Genomic DNA, 23,557 nt, shown 5'->3' on the forward strand with positions numbered 1-23,557 from the left:
CAAAGTGGACTGTAGATCGATAGGCTAAATTGCAAAGTGGACTGTAGATCGATAGGCTAAATTGCAAAGTGGACTGTAGATCGATAGGCTAAATTGCAAAGTGGACTGTAGATCGATAGGCTAAATTGCAAAGTGGACTGTAGATCGATAGGCTAAATTGCAAAGTGGACTGTAGATCGATAGGCTAAATTGCAAAGTGGACTGTAGATCGATAGGCTAAATTGCAAAGTGGACTGTAGATCAATAGGCTAAATTGCAAAGTAAAATATGGCTCAATAGGCTAAATTGCAAAGTAAACTATGGCTCAATAGGCTAAATTGCAAAGTAAACTATGGCTCAATAGGCTAAATTGCAAAGTAAACTATGGCTCAATAGGCTAAATTGAAAAGTAAACTATAGCTTAATAGGCTAAATTGCAAACCTTAGTAGGCTAAATTACGACAATAATTGGGTAATTAAGTTACAATTACGAAGAAAATAAAACACCTCAAAATAATATTCTATACAAAGTTAAGTATCTCAATAAATACATAATTACAAAGAAAATCGACCTAAACACATAATAAAACACCACCTTCCGTATATAAACCACAACTAAAACTAAAAACAAAAAACCCTGCTACCGAATTAAACAAAACCTCAAAGCCACTCCTTCATAAACCAAGCTAATTCCCTACAAAAAAATAAAACAAGAAACAAGTTCACATAATCGTGTATGCAAATTACTTCACGAGTAATAATTAAATATGCTAAACACAAAAGCACCTTTCCTTTTGAAGAAAAAAAAGTAAAAAAGTAAAAACGCCCATGCAGTCAGTAGAACTAGAACCATTCTTTTGGTATCCCATACCATTTTGAGTTACATATTGAGAAGCATGCCACTATGATGTAATTTACAAAATAATAAAAACCAAAAAGGAGATTCCTTAAGTAATAGCCCCTTAATTGAATTGAAGTTCACCCTCCCTCTGGTGGTTATATATTATTTGGTGGGGGAGGGGGGATATACAAAAGAAGAACACAAAAAAATTGGAAACGACATAAAAGATTCTTAGTGTGGAAAGAATGAAAGAAAGCCCTCCGCGGTCGCCCTGTTTGGCGTTTCATTCCTTGTCTTTTCATCAGACAGCGGCTAAGTAACCTCCTTCAAACGGATGTAGGTCAAGGAATGGTTGGTATTCTATCATCCACCCCAAAGACCCAAAACCACCACGTAATACGCGCTTAAGTTCATAAGATAATGTTCATTCCATAAGTTTGTCACTGGTAACTTAGAAACTGGAGCTTGTCATGAAGTGAATGAGTGAGGTAGGTCATAGATTCGAGGTAAAGCGAAGTACGCCTGGTGGTGAGGTGCTGTCAAATTTGGGCTTAGTAATGCAAACCAGGGATGATTTAATTTTAGAAGTAGGAATGGAGAATTAACGGTTAGTATTTACTTCAGTTATTCCGACTCATAGCCCAGTATAGAGCCCCTCCCTCCAACACGTAACGAAAAGTTTAAATTATCTTATTGGCTGCTCACTTGAACTAAGTTTTGATGAGGTTGCAGACGGGGACGGCGAAAAATACGTAATTCCTTTTTACCTCTGTCGCTATGACCCGCCTCTTCTTTCATACCCCTCCGTCCCGGGGAAAGGGGGTCCGGGACTATGACGCGTGCCCACATTACACTGTTCTCCATTCCTACTCCTAAAATGAAACCTATCCCTGTGCAGACTAAGTAGGAAGATGGAAGTCCTGCAAAATTAACCACCGAGTGTAGGACTCGTCGTTCTCGAACCAACCAGTATAGGAAGCGTCAAACTTATGGAAGGAACATATCTTATAAACTTATGGTAATAGTAAAAATCTACCATTTGTGATGGATGAATTGACGATGGAGTTTTACGCGGAAAAAGCGATTTCTTCGAAGAAATTTGCGAAAAGAAAAGAAATGAACAACAACAAAAAATCTAATAAAATCCTTGAATGTACCCAAAAACCCGGCTATAACCCTCCATCATGTAAACAAAAACATAGTTTTAATGGACGGTACTTGCGTTATATTGGACAAATAACCGGAATGGTCGTAGTAAGATCGTGCCGATTAAAGGATGGGTGAAATATCCCCCAAAATAGCCCCGAACCTAATTTGAATATATTTTGGTTTATTAATTAGAAATTCAGCCTTTACTTACTCCTAAACAGACAAACAATGGTCGAGTCTATTTTTAATCATTATTTCGCCAATTAATTCAAAATATTTAACCCTAATTAACTTGCAATCTAATCTAAACCATGAGTATTATTTAAATTTAAATATTTTTGTTTATTAATGTTAAACTATGACCTCGACACTCTTTTTCAAATAAACAAAGGTCAAGTCAATAAACTCGTGATATCTAAACTTAATTTGAATTAAGTCTTCTTCAAACTGGGAAAAAATAAACCAAAAAGTGTAATGATTTGTTTACCCAATTTTTATATAAATAAATTTAGGCAAATTAAGTCAGCGGATAATCAAAGGTCAATTCAATAACTAATGATAATCAATCAATAAAATCATGACATTTAAGCCTAATTTGAATTAAGTCTTCTTCAACAGGGAAAAATAAACCAAAACAAGTTTAATGATTTGTTTACCCAATTTATATACATTTAAGCAAATTAAGTCAGCCAAATCCAATTGATTTTAACTACCACTTAAGAGTAGCACTTTACGTAGATAACGGTAGAAATTATTAGCCAATTATCTTAATTCGATTTAACACCCATAGGCTAAGGCAAATTTTTTACGTTCCTAAATAAATATAAACAACTTTAACATATCCATTAGCTAGAGTGAATAAAGACAAACCTATAAATACGAAATCTGTACGCAATGACCTTTACTAAGTATACCACACTTTCCTAACCCCTGCCTTTCTCTTCATTAACTCTTTTAACACAAAACATACGAGATAAGGCATCAGTTCATCGTTTCAAATGACTGACCAACTAAAAGATTTCTCCAAAAACCAAAAAACTCTCGCGATGGTGATGAGATTTCACTGAGTCCATGCATGGGACTGCATTCCAAAAGGTCTTTGACTATTAACGCGGATCTTATATGGAGGGGATTGTTTTCGACAAAGACAACACGTACAGAGTACATTGTGATAATATATCCCATAGGATTTACTTGGGTAATCAAGCCCTAAACGTGCCAATTAAATACCACAGCCAAACAAATGAAATATACTACTACCACTATGGGAATGGAGCCAAGCATGGTATGAAAAGTATGGTTGAAAAAGGGGATGGGCAGATATTTCGCTTTGAGATATCAACACTTGAAATTTGATATGTTTCATTCTAGCCTAGACCTCTTAAAGGTTAGTTTAGTCGAAGGTTTGATCGGCGAAAGGGTTGTAGTAACATGAGACCCAAAAATTTGAGGAAATCCGAACCGAATGTTTTGATTATAAGGTATACCCGCATGGATCATTTCAGAATTTTCAATTTTCAAAGCGAACGTACTTTAGATAATTGCAAGCGTATATTAATGAAACCTCTAACGCGAACGTATACGTCAGTCCACAGACGTTGACGTTACAAATTGAAGAATTTGTTTCAAGTGTAGTTAAAACTAGTGCTTCACTTTTAAACGCGGTTTGTCTGGTGAAGCTAACCTTGATAATTGCAAACGTCCAACTGAAACGTCTAACGCGAACGTAAACGTCAGTCCACCCTAGACGTTTATCTTCACGTTAGAAGTTGAAGCACTTGCTTCCAGTGTAGATAAAGCTAGTTCTTGACTTTAAAAAGCGGTTCATAAAGCCAAACTTGGTACGTCAGTTCATAAACGCTGACGTTCACGTTAGAAGTTGAAGAACTGGTTTCAAGAATATATAAAGTTGGTTCTTGACTTCGAAACGCGTTTCGTGTCGTGAAACAAAGCCAACTTTTTATTTTATTAACTTTAGACACAATATTATGGTACCACTGGAACTTATGGATTTTGTGTACTTTCTCTATTACAGAAATCCACCATGGTGGCACAGAAGAAGTCGCTTGGAAAGAACGTTATGCGGAGTAACTGCCGTATCTCTAGTCATGTTCGCGGCCATGGCAGTAGCTTTGGCCGTAGTAGCATTTCATTATCAGAAAAATATTGGTAAGTCAATATATTCCCATAACTGTTAATATTAAAACGTAAAAACAAACTATTAATTTAAAACTTCTCTAAAAACGCAGACCCAAGAAGAAGTCTTCAACTTCCCTCAACAGCGGACAAGCTAGTCGATGGTCAAGAGACTAATGACGTCATTGTGTCATCGCAACCGCCATTATCCATGGCTCCGCAAGTGTGTCTAACACCCGGTTGCGTCAAAGCTGGTAAGACACTCGTTATCAAGGAACAAGTAGAAGTAATTACTAATGTTAACCACCAAACCCTACGTAGCCGCTACGTTACTAAACAACATGGATTCCAACGCTAACCCCTGCGATGACTTCTACCAATTTGCTTGCGGTGGTTGGGTCTCGAGGCAAGTTATTCCCGATGACAAGACTTCCTTATCGACTTTCTCCATCGTTCAAGATGAATTGGACATCAAACTACGAGGTATTTCAGTCGTTACCGACTTACCGTGTATAATTATGATTAAAATAAAATGCTAATCATTGTATATTATTATAATATAGCTATGATTGAGGAAAAACAAAACGATTCTAGTCCGAAATACGTCAACATGATGAAGGACATGTACAGGTCTTGCATGAACCTCAGTAAGTACTATATGTTGAACCATAAGTTTATAAGATATGTTCCATAAGTAAAGACTTACTGAAGGCAGTTCGAGAACTAGGCGAGAGTTGACTACACTGGGTCTATTTGCAGTCCCTCTTCCTATTTAGTCTGTCCTAAGCCTTTGATAGCGCCTCAACAGACTTCTATTTACGACCATCTATGACCTTTCACCTACTTCAAGTTCATGACAAGCTAACCAGTGACAAACTTAAGGAACATATCTTATGAACCTATTTTTGAACTTTGAAGAGGTGCTAATTAAAAATCTAAAACCAATTTGAATTTTAAAATTATTCGGAGTTTGTATTTCCTGGATGTTTCACAATGCAGTTTGGTCTTATAATTAGTAGAAGAATCTATGCTTAAAAAACCCTTAACTTTCCATTTCACCCTCCCTTTAATGTGATAAAAACTTGGCACGTGCCTAGCTATTAGATTACGTATCTTACATAGCCAATGGGCATCGTCAGAGTTTCTTTAATCAGATTCCCCATACAGCGGGAACTAATCTTCTAGATCCCGTTTAAAATTTTGTATCCTAAACCAAACCATCCGGAAGCATTTAAGTTTTAACTCTGTTCTGAACAAGATTATAAATTATAAAATTAAAACTTTTCTTCCTCGTTTGTCTATCCTAATTACAGCCTCGATCGAAAAGGAAGGCTCTGGTCCAATCGAAAAGGCCCTGGAGGAATTGGGAGGTTGGCCAGTTGTAGAAGGAGATTCTTGGGATGGATCCAAATTCGATTGGTTGGACACGCTCATTTTGTTCAGAAAATTGGGATTTTCGCACGACATTCTCCTAGATTTATCTGTTACACCCGACTACAGGAACAACACTAACCATATTGTCGATGTAAGCTCCATTTTTGTGCAATTACTTGTTGATTTCAAAGAGAACGTATCTAGACCAATTTCAAGTTCTAAATAATTCTTAAGTAGCTAAACAGTTTGACCTTGAATAGTTATTATAGGGATAGGGTCAGGGCCGTTTTAACCATTGGGTCATATGGGCACTTGCACAGGGGTTCCATGAAAATAGTGGTCCTTTTGAGGGGCCCCATGATTCATATCAGCTTATGACATTGAGTTGAACCAAGAAGTGATATCTAGTTTACTAGGGAGAAGGTTTAGATGCCTACGCATTCGCGGCGCGCCATAGTCCCAGTCCCCCTTTCAAAATACAAGGGGGGGGGACGTAAAAGGAGGCCGGGCTATTTCGCCTCTCCTCAGTCGGATAATATGACTGTAATTTTTCGTCATTCGCGTCGCGCTGACGTGCGTTTTCACGAACCAATGAGATGCTGGTTGTAATTTAGAGGCGGGGATTAACTCCGGACCTACTATACGTTTGGACTGGAGATAAAGCTGCTGGAAATGTGGCGAATTTATACCTCCTCCCTAATAAAATAGATATCACTTCTTGGTTGAACTAAACAAAATCTATCCCTATCTTGAGATACGTTCTTTGGAACCTAAACTTTCTGAGACCAAAGTACAGCAGAGAGTCTTGGGTCCTTGGTAGGTGATGGAAGGAAGGGTCAGGGGAAGGCGAGCTATCAAGAGCAGCGGTGAACCAAGGGGATTAAAATTAATTACTAATTTCTCTCTTCCCTCTCTCGTCCTAAATGGCAGCTGGATCAAACGGCTTTGGGTATGCCAGACAGGACGTACTTGTTGAAGGGCTTAAATGACACGAACGTCAGAGCTTATTATCGTCTAATGGTCGACTCGGCCGTTCTACTTGGTGCCAATCGAAAAGATGCCGAAGAACAACTTATGCAGTCCTTACAATTCGAAATTACACTCGCTAATGTAAGTCAAGATATAAATAACTGTTCCTGTTATAACCTTTAACCTTTTATTACAACCAATAACTTTGTAACCGTGGTATTAATTATTAATTAACGGATGAACGAGGTTACGATACCTATTTTGAGCATAAGTTAGAACGAATCCATCGAAAGTCAGCGTACAAATAACCTTTGACCTCTTATTTCATCCAATAACCTGGTATCCGCGGTATTAATTATAAATTACTGGATGAAATAAGGTCACTTATGAAGAGGTTACGATAGCTATTTTGAGCTAAAGTTAGAACGTATCCATCGAAATTCAACGTATAAATGACCTTTCTTTACCTTTGACCTCTTGTTAAATTATACAATAGGGTAACTATTAATGTTCGGATGAAATTATGTGACGTATTACAAGGTTAAGCGAGTGCTATATTTAGATGGATATCTACGATGAGGCTCTTAGTTTGACCTGCCCAGTAGTAGTAGTAGTAGTAGTTGTTGTAGTAGTGCCACAGTCCTGCCTTTGGCAGTATCAAATATTTCGTTCAAATGAGGCCTAACGCAAACAAATTTTTTTTACAAATTTCGTAATTGCATTATTTATATTTTAAACCAACTAAGTTAAACATAAGAATAATAATTGAAAAACTAGGAATATATTTTAATTAAGAAAATGCGACGTGAAAAATAATTAAATTTACATAATTTTCAGTATTCTTTGCCCAGAGAAGAGAGACGTAACATCAGTAAACTTTACAATAAAATGACTGTAACCGAATTGAGGGAGTTATCTCCAAAGGTAATTAAATCATTTATAATTAATCAATTTCGGCTTGTAATATTTATCAGGAAAATTAACAACCCACTATAAATTAATTATCAATTACAAATAATTAATTTAACTTAAAAACAATCTTAACCAGATCGACTGGAACAAGTATTTCAACAACTTATTAGTGGATGAAATTAATGAGGACGAACCAATCATCGTTAACGTACCAGAATTCATTATCAAGTTCAGTAAAGTCGTCGAGGAAACTGATAAACGAGTCTTAGCTAACTACATGCTCTGGAGAGTTGTCGGACAATCATTCGCTCTTTTACATAAACCATGGAGGGAATTGGCCCAACAATATAATTCGGTCATTACTGGCAAAACTAGAGAGGAACCACGATGGGAACAGTGCATGAGTTCTTTGACCGGAAGTTTGGGTGTCGCCTTGGCGTCTTTGTACATTCGAAATCATTTCCAAGAGGACAGTAAAGAATTGGTAAGTCCTTAAAAAATAATAGAAAGAAGTTTTTTTGAGATTAGCTACATATTTGTGAGATTTCCGGCTAAGATTTTCATAAATCGTTAAATCTGGAACAAGGTTTTTGATTTTGAAGCGGGATTTTTGTTATTTTGAAGCGGGATTTTTGTTATTTTGAAGCGGGATTTTTGTTATTTTGAAGCGGGATTTTTGTTATTTTGAAGCGGGATTTTTGTTATTTTGAAGCGGGATTTTTGTTATTTTGAAGCGGTATTTTTGTTATTTTGGACCAAGTCTTATCGTATGGAATATTAAAACGTTAGAGCTAGTTAAGTCTGCCACTGGCTAAAGTTAGCGTTTTGCCCTATGCTTGCTTAACCTCTCTAGTAATTAAACAACGTAGCTCCAAACCCCATAAGACCCCAAAACTTTTGGAAAACTTTTCCATTTTAAGTTAAAATTAATTAATCACTTCAAAAATGTTCAAAATAAGATTCTCGAGCGAGCAAATGAAGCTTTGAAACGCTTAATCATAACATAGTTTCCCTTTTTCCAAACGCCGGGATCTTATATAGGGGGTCTAAATTCGTTGGACCAACATTGAAAGGGGTCAGAAACCCCTCTGGCGTAGGATTAATGGCAGTCTCTGGCCTTCTACAGCGCAAAACTCTATAACAAAATGGAATAGGGTGCCACGGGTCGATAAAAAGGGGTTATCCTGCTTCGTAAAGATAGGAAAAGTAACTACATAAGTTTATAAGATATGTTCCATAAGTATGCCACTTATATATACTTCGTAATGCTACTGAGAGACTTACAGCTCGAGCTAGTTCGAGAACGACGGAAGCGCGAATTGAAGTCCTACACTCGGAGGTTAATTTTGCATGCAGGACTTCCATCTAGGTCCTATTTAGTCTGCATTACTAAGCCTTTGACCGCAGTGCCTCACCAGGCGTCTTCGATTTACCTCGAATCTATGACCTACCTCACTCACTTCATGACAAGCTCCAGTTTGTAACCAGTGACAAACTTCTTATGGAACATATCTTATGAACTTATGTTAAACGCATTAGGAGATACACAACCAACCTTCGAAACTAAAACTCAAATAATGGATTTTGATTTTATTTTCCAATAGAGTATTCACTCCACTACAAGCTTAACCTGAATTTACAATTACTTTAAATCATACCGCGTCAATTTAAGTATATAGTTACTGAAAACTATACGGGGATAAATAATCCGTAGTTAAAACGCTTCACGGTTAAGTTGACATTTTGAAATACTTTCCAATAATGCGTTCAAATTATCTTACCTATATATAACTTTTGAGGGCTACCTTTAATCTGACGTTAATCCTTAAGTACAAAGATGGTAGATACTCCAGAGAATTCCGGCAAAAATCAATTAATTGCTTATTTCCTTTGAACAGAGAGAGAGAGAGAGTTCCAAGGCCCAATTGTGAACCAATTTTTGGACTTTTAATGGGTTAGGCAGCCAGGGTCGGGGAGGGGGGTTCTCAAATGGTTCCCAAAAGATAAAGCATTTAAACGTCTTATCCAATAGCCATTGGCCCATTTCTGAGATATATTAGCTATATCAGAAGGAGTTAATAGAAGAAGTGTGACACTCTGTATCCTCTTAATACTTTAGTTATGTTACATGATTCTTCCCAGGGTGAGGGAACCCTTTTTGTTTGCTCTCCCGCAATGGCTCATCAAACTTCAGATGGCTAGCTATAATCGCACCGTGCTAGGGTGAATTCTATAACTGTTTGGTATTTACTAAATCCTAAGCAATTAACCCATGCACAAACCTTGATTGTCTTGACGTGGAACAAAAACTAATCCACAAGCGCATGCATGCGCCTTGGCAAATAGTTAAGCAGCGCTAATAAGAGTAATGATGAGGGAACTATTTAATGCGTATGTGATTCGGTTAAATAGTAACCTTGATCCAAATGTAAAATGATGTTGGGAAGAATCATGTTAAACTTCTCTCGAAGAGAATTATTATATACTTCTGGCTATATGCGTCTTTCTAGCTTCGATAAACTCTTTAAATTGCGGGCGATTTAACTTTAAGTTTACGATGGATTTCAGGCAATGGAAATGGTCACTTATATCCATAAAGAATTTTTGAAAATGTTGGACGAACTCGATTGGATGGATGAAAAGACTAAGGAACGGGCTAAGATGAAGGCCAAAACCATCACGCCTTATATTGGATACCCCGATGAATTGTTGAAGCACAGCAGTATCTTGAAGGTTTACGAGAATGTAAGTTTTAAATTAACCCCCAAACTTAAAACTCTGATATGGTTGGTCTTAATGGTACCAAGAAGCGATATCTAGTTTACTAGGGAGAAGGTATAAATTCGCCACATTCCAAGCTTTATCTCCAGTCCAAACGTATAGTAGGTCCGGAGTTAATCCCCGCCTCTAAATTACAACCAGCATCTCACTGGTTCTTGAAAACTCACGTCAGCGCGACGCGATTGACGAAAATTACGTATTTTCCGGCTGTGGAGAGGCGAAATAGCCCAACCTCCTTTTACGTCCCCCCTTGTATTTTGAAAGGGGGACTGGGACTATGGCGCGGCGCGAATACTTAGGCATCTTATACCTTCTCCCTAGTAAACTAGATATCGCTTCTTGATGGTACATTTATTCTAAACTCATAACCTTGATATGGTAGGTGTTAATAGTACATTTGACACGGTATCTGGTGGACCATTGATAAATTAATTTGAATAACCTAACCCAATTAAAACTAAAAGTGGTTTATTTGTTAATTATTGTAATTAATTCAATTTTACTCTAAATTATTTTTGGAACAGTTAACAATTACTCCTGAAAGTTACTTCCAAAACGCACAAAGTTTGAGACGTTGGTCAACTGATTTCGCTTTTGGTCAATTAAGAAAGCCCAACTTGAAGGGAGAGTAAGTACTATCCCATGCAGTTATCCTTTGGCAATTTAATTAATATCCCTAATTAAATTTAATTTTAAACTAATTACAGTTGGAGAAAACACGCCCGAGCCGCTGTGGTTAATGCTTATTACAATGCCCTCGAAAACAGTATTGGTAAATATCGAATTGTTTATAAATTAATTGGCTTTTAAAGTCTTATCTAATTAAATGTTTCTTATTTCATTATATTAGAATTTCCAGCTGGTATCTTACAAGGAGTATTTTTCGGCAAAGAGCGTCCAAAGTATCTCAACTTTGGTGCCATTGGTTTCGTTATTGGTCATGAAATTACTCATGGATTTGACGATAGAGGTATGAAGATTAATTTAGTTAATTAAACCCTAATCTAATCTAATTATTTATTTATTTAATAAAAGGTCGCCAATTTGACAAGGATGGTAACAACCGTAACTGGTGGGAAGTCGAAACTGATCAAAAGTTTAGAGAACGGGCCAAGTGCATCATTAACCAATATGGAAATTACACTGTCCCAGAAAATAACATGAGGGTAATTAATTTATAATTTTCTTATGAAGTGTGTAGCATTAAATTAACTATCTACAATTAATCTTAATTTACTTTCAGATTAATGGAATTAATACCCAAGGTGAAAATATTGCCGATAATGGTGGTGTTAAAGAAGCATTCAGGGTACTTTCGATATTTTTGACATAATTATAATTAACTTAATTGGGATATTAATTAATATTTTGATTCTAAAAAGGCTTATCAACAATGGGTACAAGATAATGGCGAAGAATTACCACTCCCTGGATTAAACTACACTGCTAATCAACTGTTTTTCATAAGCGCCGCTAACGTTAGTAGTATTTAAATTTAATAGCAACATGACAGAAGCCAAGGCTTAGAATTTCAACAAAGAACAAATGAATTTAAAGAATTATAACACTTAAAAAATTAACTTACCCTACCTTATCTTCATCTCTTTAGGTTTGGTGTGGTAAACACAGACCGGAAGTGCTAACATTGCGTATTCTTTCGGGTTCACACAGTCCACCAACTTTTAGGTAAGTTCAAAGTTCTACTTTTTGAGTTTTGACAAGACCAAGGCCTAGTTAAAATATTTTTCACCAATTTAGAATTAGTCCCAGATAGCACACGATTAGCATACAGACTATTAGCGTTAATTATTAATTGATTCCGTTAAGTCTAAAGTTTATTAATCCACTTTAAAATGTAATTACAGAGTTATAGGACCATTCTCCAATTCACCCGACTTCGCGAGAGAATTCCAATGCCCCGTCGGTTCGCGCATGAATCCAATCAAAAAATGCGCGGTGTGGTAAAACGTAAAAAGAAAAAAAAAAAATACAAATGATTTACAGTGAAATTATAAACAAGAAACAATCAGTTTAGTGAACTAGAAATGGACACCTTAATTACGGTGAAATTTAGAAAGAAAAACAAAACCTGTCACGGTGAACAAACAGATATTTTGCGTGGAACTATATTTTGTCCGCGTAGTAGACGCATTTTCGCGAGTCTGTGACTCGGTCGAAGGAAACCCAGCCATCTGGGTGTGTAGGCGAAAATGATTTACTCTGAGGTCTATTTTAGACCTAATTTCATTCGCCTGATTGAATCTTATGGGTGATTGTGGTTTTAATTAAAAATTTCCAGTACGGTAGACGATATAAACTCTTCGGAAAAAAAGGGGCGTTTTAATAAACTTTTGTTTAGACCAAAATGGGGGATGATTTTCATATTGTGACCAAGTGTTAGCGTAATTTTATTTTCCTTTTATTCATTAAGTATAAATAATTAGGCCTGTCAGAAATTAATTTAAGAGAGTGCCATAGATTTTTAAAACATTTTCCAACATATTTCTTTTAAAAAATTAAGCCCAAAATTGAAAAAAAAAAATATATTACAACTCTCTTAATTATTATGAAAACAAATTTTAATCTATTAAAATATTTTGAACATTAATCATTATTTTTCTCACGACTATAAAATAAAAATCACTCATTGTAATGTTAAAGTAAAATTCATATATTTCGGTATAGTAACCTTTAAAAAAAATAAAAGATGTAAGTCTCAAATCCATTACAATTTTCTATAAAACCAAGATAAAAGTGTTGTGAGATCCATTAGTGTTGAAGAGTGATTAAATTTATTTCGTCGTTGAATGTTAACTGTACCTAAACTTTTATATCTATATATAAGTGGTAGATTACGAAGATCCTATGGATATATAAAAAAACATACGTGTATAAACTAAAATCTATGGAATAGATACCATATACCCCCATTACATCTTGTTTTTTCCTAATAAAAATTTACTTTGGAAAAGATTTATTCATGATTTGTGACATTATTGTTGGCCATTAGTCATTTTTGTTAGAGCGTTATAAACAGACAGACATAATTTCCCTCCACTTGCAGACCGTCTGGACAATTTTGCTACTTTTTTAAAGATGGCGGCAAATTTAACGTCATAAAGAAGGTTTCTCTGACCGCCATTTTTTTAAGATGGCCGCAAATTGAAAAGCTCTTTCTTAACGCGTACATACTACAATAATCTATGACGTTTCACTACGTCACTTCATTACTAACTCGACAGTAACCAATGGCAAACGTATGGAACATATCTTACGAATACGAACTTATAATACTACTTGAAAGTAACGGCCCTGCAAAACTAGTTTCAGCTTCCTTGGTAAAGCGGTGTAGACTGTTCAGGGCTTTTACTTAGATAAATTAGGAGTACATATAATAAATAGGAATCATTGTATCCCTATATCTACCACGGTAATTTCTGCACGGGGTTTGTGGGCAGAGCTTAAATACTATAATATAATTCGTCATACATAATGATTAGTCTGCTCTTCTCACAAAATCCGAATAAATACGTTGAGTGAAAAAGGCTACGCAATGATTCCCAGTAGCTGTATGTATTCCTGTATCGTTTTTTATATAATAGGGGCGGGGGGTGTACCACACAGATAAAAAGGTTTTTCTTAATATAATTTCCTATCATTTCAAACCAGTTTCAAACTTATCAGTTCTCATTTTGAAAGACTTTGAGCCCATCCACAGTTATCTAAAATATTTTTTTTTTCTTGATTTAAACCAGAACTTGATTCCTTGAGGCCTGAACGGTCCTGAATTTTGCTATTACGAAGCTTCTAGTTAACCAATAATATCATGACTAAATTAATTCGTTTAGGAATTTTGACCTTATGTCTATCCATGACATGTTTCGCGCAAGAAAAGCCATTATGCATTGAAAGTGGACCGTGTTTTTGCAGAACAGAAAGTGGTGTTATCAATCTCGAACCACTAGGCAATAGAAATGGCACAATGAGGTTGGTAAATGTTAATTAAGGCTAAAAAGATTAAAATTATAGCATTTAAACTTTGTAGATTTAGTGAAACATTCAATAAAACTGTAAATGCCTCAATTTCCATATCATACAATCCTTGCTACTCGGCTACATTCACGAAATACAAGGACTTACCCAACCAGGAGTGCCGGGATGTCGCAGTTCAGTAGCCAAATACGTCAGTAAAAAATTAGTCTAGTTAATTAATTTATTTAATTGTTCAAAAGGCTTGTTTGATAAATGGCACTGACACTGCTAAACCGGAACAATACCAAGTGGCTGTCCATGATAAATACTCGTATGTGACAAACAATGGGGAAAATGCCATTATATACTCCGAGACCACAGTTTCAAAGTAATCATATCATAAGTTCATAAGATATGTTCAATAAGTTTGTCACTGGTTACAAACTGGAGCTTGTCATGAAGTGAGTGTGGTAGGTCATAGATTCGAGGTAAAGCGAAGACGCCTGGTGAGACGCTGTCAAAGGCTTAGTAATGCAGACTAAATAGGACCTAGATGGAAGTCCTGCAAAATTGACTGGATGTAGTCAATTCTCGCTTGTCGTTCTCGAACTAACTCGAGCTGTAAGTCTCTAGCATTACAAAGCATAGGATGTGTCATGCTTATGGAACATATCTTATGAACTTATGATAATATTAACATAAATTTCTTAAAGAACAATTGCTAACGATGAATATCTCTAACAGTGAACTGGATACGCTGGTAGAATTGGTTTGCCAAAAGGATGCAACAACTCCAAAACTTGAACTATTAGCTTTTAATAAATTTAACGCAATAATATATGTAAAGTACTAATTCAATGTAATATAAGTATGGCAATTGCCCTAAAAACCCATAATCCATTATTATCGCAGGTGAATTTAAGATTAACTTCGGTCTGCGCATGTCCAGATGGATGTCCCATGGATGAACCCGTACCAAAACCATCTAAGGGGTTATCCTTCGGATCGGTTCTTCTCATAATGTAAGGCAAGTACTTGCGCGGAACAAGTTCAAATTAAAAATCCACATTTCATGGTACAGATTCTTCACCATCGTTCTTATGTACCTCCTTGGTGGAATGATCCTCAACCACCGAACCAAGAACGCGACTGGTTGCGAGTTGCTACCCAACCTCGAATTTTGGAGAGCCTTCCCCGGACTGGTCGCGGTATATATTAATTGCTATTAATTTGTAAACAGTGAACCGTTTCTGAACTACAAATCATCGTCTTTTAGGATGGTGCTCGTTTCTCCTGCAATTGTTGCCAGCCTAGAAGACTTGGCGTTGCTTACGACAATGCATAGGTCATCGCAAGATTTTGTGATCCAACTCTAGGTTCTTCTTAATTTATTTACATTTCGATAAATTTGTAAAAAAAAAATATATATATTTGAAACTAAAGTGCAGTTTCATTTCGAGGTTTTGTTTTGAATTCTTGTAATTGTAACATTGAGAAGAAATTAATCTCTTATCAGTTGTTATCACAAAGGTAAACCTTGCATCTAACAAAAGATTTACGCCCATTCTGTCCATATGTAATCTCACACTTGGGAATATCGCACGATTTCAACAAAGGATATAATACTGAATAATGTACAAATTAATATTAGTTTTAAGTACCGCGTTAAGCGTATTTGCTCAGGATGAAATTACTTGTAAAGACAACAACCCCTGTCTTTGTGAAACAGACAAAGGTTTGATTAATCTACAACCATTGGGAAATACGGATCATACCTTCAAGTAAAATAACCGAGGCTTAGTAGTTAATTAAATGCGCAAGTTTCAATTAGGTTTGAATTAAAGGTTCGAATCAGCCAACGAAGAATTTGATAATGTCTCAATTTCGTACAATCCTTGTTATCAAGCCACTAGTACAAGAGATGCGAATTTACCGAACGAAGAATGTATTGACGTTGCAGTAAGTGATATATTAACTATACTTCACAAATGCACAGTCTTTTAGTAGGCAGTTCGGCTGGTTTTGGGCACAGGGTTATAACTTAAGCTATATACTAATTTTAAGTATTTAAACGAAATTTCCCGAATTAAGGCGTGTTTACACGATGTAAACCGTACAGTTGAGGATAATTCGACAGAGACTTTTCAATTCCGAATGGCGTTGCAACAGGAAACAAAGATTGTAGGAACAAAGGATAATAAATTCACCATCACTTACGCTGGGCCTAATGAAGGAAGGTAATTAACGCCAAGTAATTATTGCAATTACTTCGTGAATGTCAGCAAGTCAAAATTCGTTTCATTCGAATTTGTATTAAATTTGTGTTTAGAAAGAGGTTACTTAGAGTTGACTTAGAATGCAATACAAAAGCCATCGATCCGGTATTGGAGTTTGTGGAGTTTATTGGTATGGATAGCGTTGATGATCCCAATACTACTATTGAGGTGCGGCAATTTGCAGTTTTTTTTTTTTTTAAAGTAAATGTTTGCTTTATACATAAATACCTTGATGCAAATCCACGATCTCACAGGTGCAATTAAAACTAACATCAATTTGCGGATGTCTAGATGGATGTCCTATAAGTAACCCGCCACACAAAAAGAAGGGTATCTCAACTGGATCTATTTTGGTAATCTTGTCAGTAACATTGTTCTAATTTGAGCGGGATAAATACTTGGAGCATCTACGTAACGATATCTGGAGTTAAAATTGCATATTTTGCTTAGATTCTTCGTTGCCCTCTTGCTTTACGTTCTGGGAGGTGTAGTGTACAATAAAATAGTTGGTGGGGTATCAGGAGTTGAGCTTCTACCTCATATTGAATTCTGGACGGCTTTCCCGTTACTTGTAATTGTAAGTAGCCGTAAAGATCCATCCAGGGATTAATTGTAATTCATCTAAATACCATTGTGATGCAGGATGGTGTCAGATTTGCCTGTAACTGCTGCCGAACCAAGAGAATCGGTAGCGCATATGACAATATGTAAGTAATCAAGACGATAAAAGATGCAAGTACTTAACAACTCAGAACCTCCAGAAACCCAACTAATATACTTGTGTTGATATATTATTACATAATAAAAAATGTAAAATAAATGTTGTATAAAAATTATAGTGCACTTTCTTGAACTAATGGTACTCTCTCCTCTTTGCGGGTTCGACTCGTGGTACTATTTTTTCTTTTTTGTACAATTTTATCCTCAACAGGATCGTCCCACCAGGCAACGACGCATCCCAACAGTACTGTGACGACTAACCATCCTAATATACCGACGATTAAATAGAAAGGGTTGTTCCACAACTTATCAATACAACTCCTAGGTGGTAAGACCTTGATGAGTTGGACATTAGTTGTCCAAACTCTTCCTGTAGCTCTTTCCACCAAATGACAGCGCCATTCTCCATTATGACTGGTCGAAATTGTGTCCAGGGTGAAAAACGCATCGGGACACGTGTCATTTTCTTGAGAGTAGAGTGTGTTATTGAAAATCATGTTTCTGGACAACTCCGGGAAGTAATTCTTCATTTCGTTACACCAGCAGTTGAATTCGAACGTCTCACCTTGGTACACGATTAAAGGTGTTAAATCCAAAACCACCAGAGTTACTACAGACACAGATGTGCTCAGATTTCCGGAATAAAACACTCTACAATCGTAGAGACCGACGTCATCAGGAAGGGCATAAGCCACGATCAAATCTGAATCTACAATCCAAGCACGAAAGGTGTCGCGTTCGAATTTTTTTCCGTTTTTAAACCATTCAGTGTCAGAGTTGGGGTATTCTCCATAAACCCTCGATACTAAATCTTTGTCGCATGGCAGAGTAACTCGGCTACCACTTGGAATGACGTAATTATAAACTGTCTTCATGATACGTTCATTTATGATGGCCTTTGTCTTGGACGAAAGGGCGTATTGGACATTGGGGCAGTCAGCTAACCAACATTTTCCCTCATCCATGGCTAAACCTTCGCATTCTTTACCACCGTTAGCCGGAATTGGGTTGGTACACTTCCTAAAACGTACCGATTCACCCGGACCACATGACGTACTACATTGCCAACTGGTCCAATCAGTCCAGCCACCATTTATAGGACAATCAATTTCACCTACACATGGTTTATGTTCTATAGCGGAACCTAAAAATTTACTTGAATTCAAAATGGGTCATAACCAAATGACTTTGGATATGGACATTACCGTTGCAAAGAGACAAATCCGATAACAAACATACTCGTCTACGATAAACTCTACCTGTTCCGCAACTACGGGAACACATTCCCCATTCTCCCCACGCTTCCCAATGACTTTTGACGGAGTTAGGCTTAGTAACTGGCATCGTTGAGTCTTTTAAACGGGCAAGTTTACCCAAATTTACCTTACTAAGAAGGATATCTAAGGTATCTCGACGTTTTAGAGTTGAATTCGAAAAATATCGATTGAAAATAATAATAAATAGCAACGGGGAAAGTAACGTTAATTTCATTATTAGGCTTAAGATGTCACGGGACTTAACGCCATTTGAAAATGGCGCGTGAATAGGCTTAACAAGTAAGATAAGACCAACCGTCAGGAGATGAGTAATCTTAGGCTTAAGATGCCACGTGAATTATAGCCATTTGAAAATGGCGCGTGAAATAGGCTTAACAAGTAAGACAAGACCAACCATGAGGAGATGAGTAAACTTAGGCTTAAGATGCCACGTGAATTGTAGCCATTTGAAAATGGCGCGTGAAATAGGCTTAAAAAGTAAGACAAGACCAACCATGAGGAGATGAGTAATCTTAGGCTTAAGATGCCACGTGAGTTATAGCCATTTGAAAATGGCGCGTGAAATAGGCTTAACAAGTAAGACAAGACCAACCATGAGGAGATGAGTAAACTTAGGCTTAAGATGCCACGTGAATTGTAGCCATTTGAAAATGGCGCGTGAAATAGGCTTAAAAAGTAAGACAAGACCAACCATGAGGAGATGAGTAATCTTAGGCTTAAGATGCCACGTGAGTTATAGCCATTTGAAAATGGCGCGTGAAATAGGCTTAACAAGTAAGACAAGACCAACCATGAGGAGATGAGTAATCTTAGGCTTAAGATGCCACGTGAATTGTAGCCATTTGAAAATGGCGCGTGAAATAGGCTTAAAAAGTAAGACAAGACCAACCATGAGGAGATGAGTAATCTTAGGCTTAAGATGCCACGTGAGTTATAGCCATTTGAAAATGGCGCGTGAAATAGGCTTAAAAAGTAAGACAAGACCAACCATGAGGAGATGAGTAATCTTAGGCTTAAGATGCCACGTGAGTTATAGCCATTTGAAAATGGCGCGTGAAATAGGCTTAACAAGTAAGACAAGACCAACCATGAGGAGATGAGTAATCTTAGGCTTAAGATGCCACGTGAATTGTAGCCATTTGAAAATGGCGCGTGAAATAGGCTTAAAAGTAAGATAAGACCAACCGTCAGGAGATGAGTAATCTTAGGCTTAAGATGCCACGGGACTTATCGCCATTTGAAAATGGCGCGTGAAATAGGCTTAACAAGTAAGACAAGACCAACCATGAGGAGATGAGTAAACTTAGGCTTAAGATGTCACGTGACTTACCGCCATTTGAAAATGGCGCGTGAAATAGGCTTAACAAGTAAGACAAGACCAACCATGAGGAGATGAGTAATCTTAGGCTTAAGATGCCACGTGACTCACCGCCATTTGAAAATGGCGCGTGAAATAGGCTTAACAAGTAAGACAAGACCAAAACAACAATGCTGAAAAGTTACAGAAATTTATTCAAATGTTAAATTTTATGGCCATTTTATTTATTTTTAAGTAATTAGAATATTTAGCCACGCGACGATGATAGAAAAGTTACTTTTAGAAATAACAACTGTACATACATGATTTAACAAAAATACTCTTAACAGTGAACACTTGTAATGTAATTATTTTAAAATCTGTAATGAAGTTGTATAACATTCCACGTGGTATCAAAATATTTAAACACAATTTTCAATTTTGGCTCCGGCAGTTGTATAAACTACTTTAAATTTAAATTTTACATTAATTAAAAAAGTACTTTACAAGGCCCTTGATAGCTTTGGAAATAAGCTCAATCTCACATGATTAGTAACTTTAATTTACTTTACCCATCACCAAGGCAATAATTCTTAGTTATTTATCAAATTCTGAGTCTGAGAAATGTACGTACGTGTTTATCAGATCATTGGTTACTTTTTTGTATAAATTTGTAAGAATTGTAAGAAATGCGTATATTACATAATTTTTTTCAAGGTTTTTGTTGCCGGTAAATGCTTAATTAATAATCACGTTGATTAATTTTAAAATTGTAGAGTTAATTACTAAATAAAAAAGTTGTATGTTTTTTTTATCAGATCCTATCGTATGTTGTTCGTGGATTTGTATCACACCCATTCTTGCAAAAAATGCAACCATCCTATAGCGACAAATCTTGTTTATGTTACCATGATATTTATGTCAGCAGAAGTGACATGAGACTAGAAGTGAAGGGCTCTAGCATTGGTAATAGATCCTGGCACTAGTGAACAAATTTGAAGATTTTACGCCGCTTCAATCGCGCCTACGCTAGAGAGAAAAAAATTGGTCGAGTTCCAAAAACATTTCCTACCCCCTTCCCCTCAACCTAAAGCCGCGGAACACGGACGCCTGTACTTGAATCTAGTTCGGCCGTCTACCGCCGCGAGTGTCTCACGTTTTGGAGGGAAAATTCAGAAACCGCCACTAGAGGGCCAACCGTTCTTGTGTTATCAAGAATATTCACTTTCTCCGAGTGAAGAATTTGGTTAGCTCAGTACTTCTGGTCTCATCTCACTTCTGATGTCGGTAATATGCTTAAGGAAACTTAACTTACCCTAACCAGCAGCGGAAATTCGAGCCAAAACTCTAAGTTAGGAAGAAGTTCATAGCCAGTGGCACCGCGGATTATTTTTTGATAGATTATTCCGCCAATTAGGTAGAATAAAATGAAAACAAAAAGCCTATAACGCAGCGAGATATTATTAAACTGTCTAGGGGTCATTAGAGTCAATTATTAGAGTAATTAATTACAAGATAACGAGAATAGAACCGGTGGATAATCCTTCATCAGGGGTCAAGGTAACGCAACCATTAAGGCAAGCACAAGGTGAATGTAATTCCATTTCCTTATTAATTATATTAAATTATATAATTCACTCCTTGAAATAAATAGGCCTAATTTTCTTACATATTGATTCTGAAGTTTCTCTCCTATTACAACTAAAGAAGTAGTTTGATCACAAACTAGAGTAACATTTGTTGATCTTAAAACAATTAATTTTATTATTAATTTAAATATATTTAAATATTTAAATATATTTAAATATTTAATTATTAATTTAAATATATTTAATATATTTAATTATTAATTTAAATATATTTAATATATTAAATTATTAATTTAAATATATTTAATATATTAAATTATTAATTTAAATATATTTAATATATTTAATTATTAATTTAAATATATTTAATATATTAAATTATTAATTTAAATATATTTAATATATTAAATTATTAATTTAAATATATTTAATATATTAAATTATTAATTTAAATATATTTAATATATTAAATTATTAATTTAAATATATTTAATATATTTAATTATTAATTTAAATATATTTAATTATTAATTTAAATATATTTAATTATTAATTTAAATATATTTAATTATTAATTTAAATATATTTAATTATTAATTTAAATATATTTAATTATTAATTTAAATATATTTAATTATTAATTTAAATATATTTAATTATTAATTTAAATATATTTAATTATTAATTTAAATATATTTAATACATTTAAATATTTAATTATTAATTTAAATATTTAATTATGAATTTAAATATTTAATTATTAATTTAAATATTTAATTATTAATTTAAATATTTAATTATTAATTTAAATATTTAATTATTAATTTAAATATTTAATTATTAATTTAAATATTTAATTATTAATTTAAATATTTAATTATTAATTTAAATATTTAATTATTAATTTAAATATTTAATTATTAATTTAAATATTTAATTATTAATTTAAATATTTAATTATTAATTTAAATATTTAATTATTAATTTAAATATTTAATTATTAATTTAAATATTTAATTATTAATTTAAATATATTTAATACATTTAAATATTTAATTATTAATTTAAATATATTTAATATATTTAAATATTAATTTAAATATATTTAAATATTAATTTAAATATATTTAAATATTATAATTTAAATATTATAATATTATAATTTAAATATTATAATATTATAATTTAAATATTATAATATTATAATTTAAATATTATAATATTATAATTTAAATATTATAATATTATAATTTAAATATTATAATATTATAATTTAAATATTATAATATTATAATTTAAATATTATAATATTATAATTTAAATATTATAATATTATAATTTAAATATTATAATATTATAATTTAAATTATTAATTTATTAGTAATTTTTTTTAATAAATTTATATTAAAAACTTACCTTAAAGGCGTTTTTCCAAAACTTTCATAATGTATATATATATGAGATCCATTCTCAAAGAATCTGGCAGAGCTTTGGATACCAATATCATAATACTCTGTATCCCCTTTTGATTGACAAGCTGCAACTCCTTTATAACAACCTGAATTTGATGGTCCTTCAGAGAAAGTGTAGCAAGGGTTATAAGAGTAGCGGTATCCATCATCAGGAAGCGTTTTCATATCTTCAAACCTTTCAAAGAAGGTAGCTAAAATGTTAGCTTTACGTAGTTTACTTTTTACAAAATGGTTTTCTTACATTGCTTTAGATTGAAGTCCAACAGTTTTTAAATTGATTATAGATCCATTAGAAAACCGGCAAACGCACGAATCTTTGGGTTTATTCGTGCATTTAATCTCGCCACACGAACTCAAAGACAAATATATAACTAAAACTACTAACGAAGGGTAGAAAATCATATTCCATTTTGCCATTATTTTTTGGGTTTAACTGAAGAGTAAGGTTAGGTTGAGCTATTTCTTTTATTTATTCTACTTTACACAGGAACTTGTTGAAATAATTTAAGTTACTAGATAATTAAAGCATTCTGGTGTTAATTACATGCCAATAACCAAAATTAATACTTAAATTAAAACCAAAACACCCGAAAATAAACTTCACTAAACCACAAAACCCCAAGGTAACAGACGACAGAACAACAGGAAGTCATGCGCACTCCTTTTAATTTATTCTTTTTTTATATAACCGAATTGCCATTGGCTGCTTGGAATCGGCCACCATGGAGAAATATTATAGGAGACTCATTTATTATATAATGTGCAGGAGGGAGTTTTCTATGTTCACTATAGTTCACACCCTTAAAACTACTC

At 34.5% G+C, this 23,557-nt stretch overlaps 4 protein-coding genes across 6 annotated transcripts in view; 3 read left to right on the top strand and 1 right to left on the bottom strand.

Annotated features, from left to right (window-relative positions):
* The window catches only part of Nep2 (M13 family metallopeptidase neprilysin 2), a 38,601-nt gene extending 25,479 nt beyond the window's left edge, over positions 1-13,122 (top strand). For both annotated transcript variants that reach the window (XM_089858536.1, XM_089858543.1), the window contains exons 2-18: positions 4,005-4,138; positions 4,219-4,359; positions 4,427-4,588; positions 4,669-4,752; positions 5,419-5,630; positions 6,410-6,589; positions 7,286-7,372; positions 7,497-7,844; positions 9,929-10,105; positions 10,666-10,769; positions 10,849-10,913; positions 10,992-11,111; positions 11,177-11,307; positions 11,385-11,450; positions 11,524-11,619; positions 11,751-11,827; positions 12,007-13,122. In XM_089858536.1, the coding sequence (XP_089714662.1) occupies positions 4,005-4,138; positions 4,219-4,359; positions 4,427-4,588; positions 4,669-4,752; positions 5,419-5,630; positions 6,410-6,589; positions 7,286-7,372; positions 7,497-7,844; positions 9,929-10,105; positions 10,666-10,769; positions 10,849-10,913; positions 10,992-11,111; positions 11,177-11,307; positions 11,385-11,450; positions 11,524-11,619; positions 11,751-11,827; positions 12,007-12,106 (2,284 nt within the window). In that variant the 3' untranslated portion in view covers positions 12,107-13,122. The remainder of the gene's footprint in view (positions 1-4,004; positions 4,139-4,218; positions 4,360-4,426; positions 4,589-4,668; positions 4,753-5,418; positions 5,631-6,409; positions 6,590-7,285; positions 7,373-7,496; positions 7,845-9,928; positions 10,106-10,665; positions 10,770-10,848; positions 10,914-10,991; positions 11,112-11,176; positions 11,308-11,384; positions 11,451-11,523; positions 11,620-11,750; positions 11,828-12,006) is intronic.
* Positions 13,123-13,873: 751 nt separating this feature from the next.
* Positions 13,874-15,572, top strand: LOC149709981 (uncharacterized). Its single transcript, XM_089858605.1, has 7 exons — positions 13,874-14,128; positions 14,187-14,307; positions 14,374-14,501; positions 14,858-14,954; positions 15,026-15,135; positions 15,195-15,321; positions 15,390-15,572. The coding sequence occupies exons 1-7, from the start codon at positions 13,968-13,970 to the stop codon at positions 15,456-15,458; spliced, it is 813 nt and encodes a 270-aa protein (XP_089714731.1). The 5' UTR covers positions 13,874-13,967; the 3' UTR covers positions 15,459-15,572.
* Positions 15,573-15,723: 151 nt separating this feature from the next.
* LOC149709982 (uncharacterized) lies at positions 15,724-17,222 on the top strand. 2 transcript variants are annotated; one of them, XR_016376446.1, is made up of 7 exons: positions 15,724-15,894; positions 15,958-16,072; positions 16,205-16,350; positions 16,443-16,557; positions 16,644-16,742; positions 16,840-16,966; positions 17,032-17,222. XR_016376446.1 is itself a non-coding variant. In XM_089858604.1 (7 exons), the coding sequence occupies exons 1-7, from the start codon at positions 15,746-15,748 to the stop codon at positions 17,098-17,100; spliced, it is 828 nt and encodes a 275-aa protein (XP_089714730.1). In that variant the 5' UTR covers positions 15,724-15,745; the 3' UTR covers positions 17,101-17,222. The 2 variants fall into 2 exon arrangements, 1 of the variants encoding a protein (XP_089714730.1); XM_089858604.1 differs by having other exon boundaries at positions 16,644-16,750.
* Positions 17,223-19,878: 2,656 nt separating this feature from the next.
* On the bottom strand, positions 19,879-23,400 carry LOC149709983 (cation-dependent mannose-6-phosphate receptor-like). Its single transcript, XM_089858623.1, has 6 exons — positions 22,986-23,400; positions 22,689-22,919; positions 21,353-21,428; positions 21,196-21,290; positions 20,999-21,125; positions 19,879-20,563 (listed from the first exon to the last, which is right to left on the bottom strand). Exons 1-6 carry the CDS (start codon positions 23,159-23,161, stop codon positions 20,498-20,500), a joined length of 771 nt encoding a protein of 256 aa, XP_089714749.1. The 5' UTR covers positions 23,162-23,400; the 3' UTR covers positions 19,879-20,497.
* Positions 23,401-23,557: the final 157 nt, after the last annotated feature.

This window comes from Phalangium opilio, unplaced genomic scaffold (assembly GCF_054372755.1).
Source record: "Phalangium opilio isolate 3A_F unplaced genomic scaffold, DU_Popi_V2 ptg000011l_1, whole genome shotgun sequence".
Classification (NCBI taxonomy): domain Eukaryota; kingdom Metazoa; phylum Arthropoda; class Arachnida; order Opiliones; family Phalangiidae; genus Phalangium; species Phalangium opilio.

Bases quoted from the DNA above. Each gene is read 5' to 3' on its own strand.
- LOC149709981 (XM_089858605.1), top strand. From the start codon at position 13,968: ATGACTAAATTAATTCGTTTAGGAATTTTGACCTTATGTCTATCCATG. The intron at 14,955-15,025 runs GTAAAGTACTAA...TTATTATCGCAG, and splicing joins AATTTAACGCAATAATATAT to GTGAATTTAAGATTAACTTC. The intron at 15,136-15,194 runs GTAAGGCAAGTA...TTCATGGTACAG, and splicing joins GGATCGGTTCTTCTCATAAT to ATTCTTCACCATCGTTCTTA.
- LOC149709982 (XM_089858604.1), top strand. From the start codon at position 15,746: ATGTACAAATTAATATTAGTTTTAAGTACCGCGTTAAGCGTATTTGCT. The intron at 16,558-16,643 runs GTGCGGCAATTT...ACGATCTCACAG, and splicing joins ATCCCAATACTACTATTGAG to GTGCAATTAAAACTAACATC. The intron at 16,967-17,031 runs GTAAGTAGCCGT...ATTGTGATGCAG, and splicing joins CTTTCCCGTTACTTGTAATT to GATGGTGTCAGATTTGCCTG.
- LOC149709983 (XM_089858623.1), bottom strand. From the start codon at position 23,161: ATGGCAAAATGGAATATGATTTTCTACCCTTCGTTAGTAGTTTTAGTT. The intron at 21,429-22,688 runs GTAAGTTTTTAA...AATTGTTTTAAG, and splicing joins TTTGGAAAAACGCCTTTAAG to ATCAACAAATGTTACTCTAG. The intron at 21,126-21,195 runs GTAATTAATTAC...GCTGCGTTATAG, and splicing joins GGTTCTATTCTCGTTATCTT to GCTTTTTGTTTTCATTTTAT.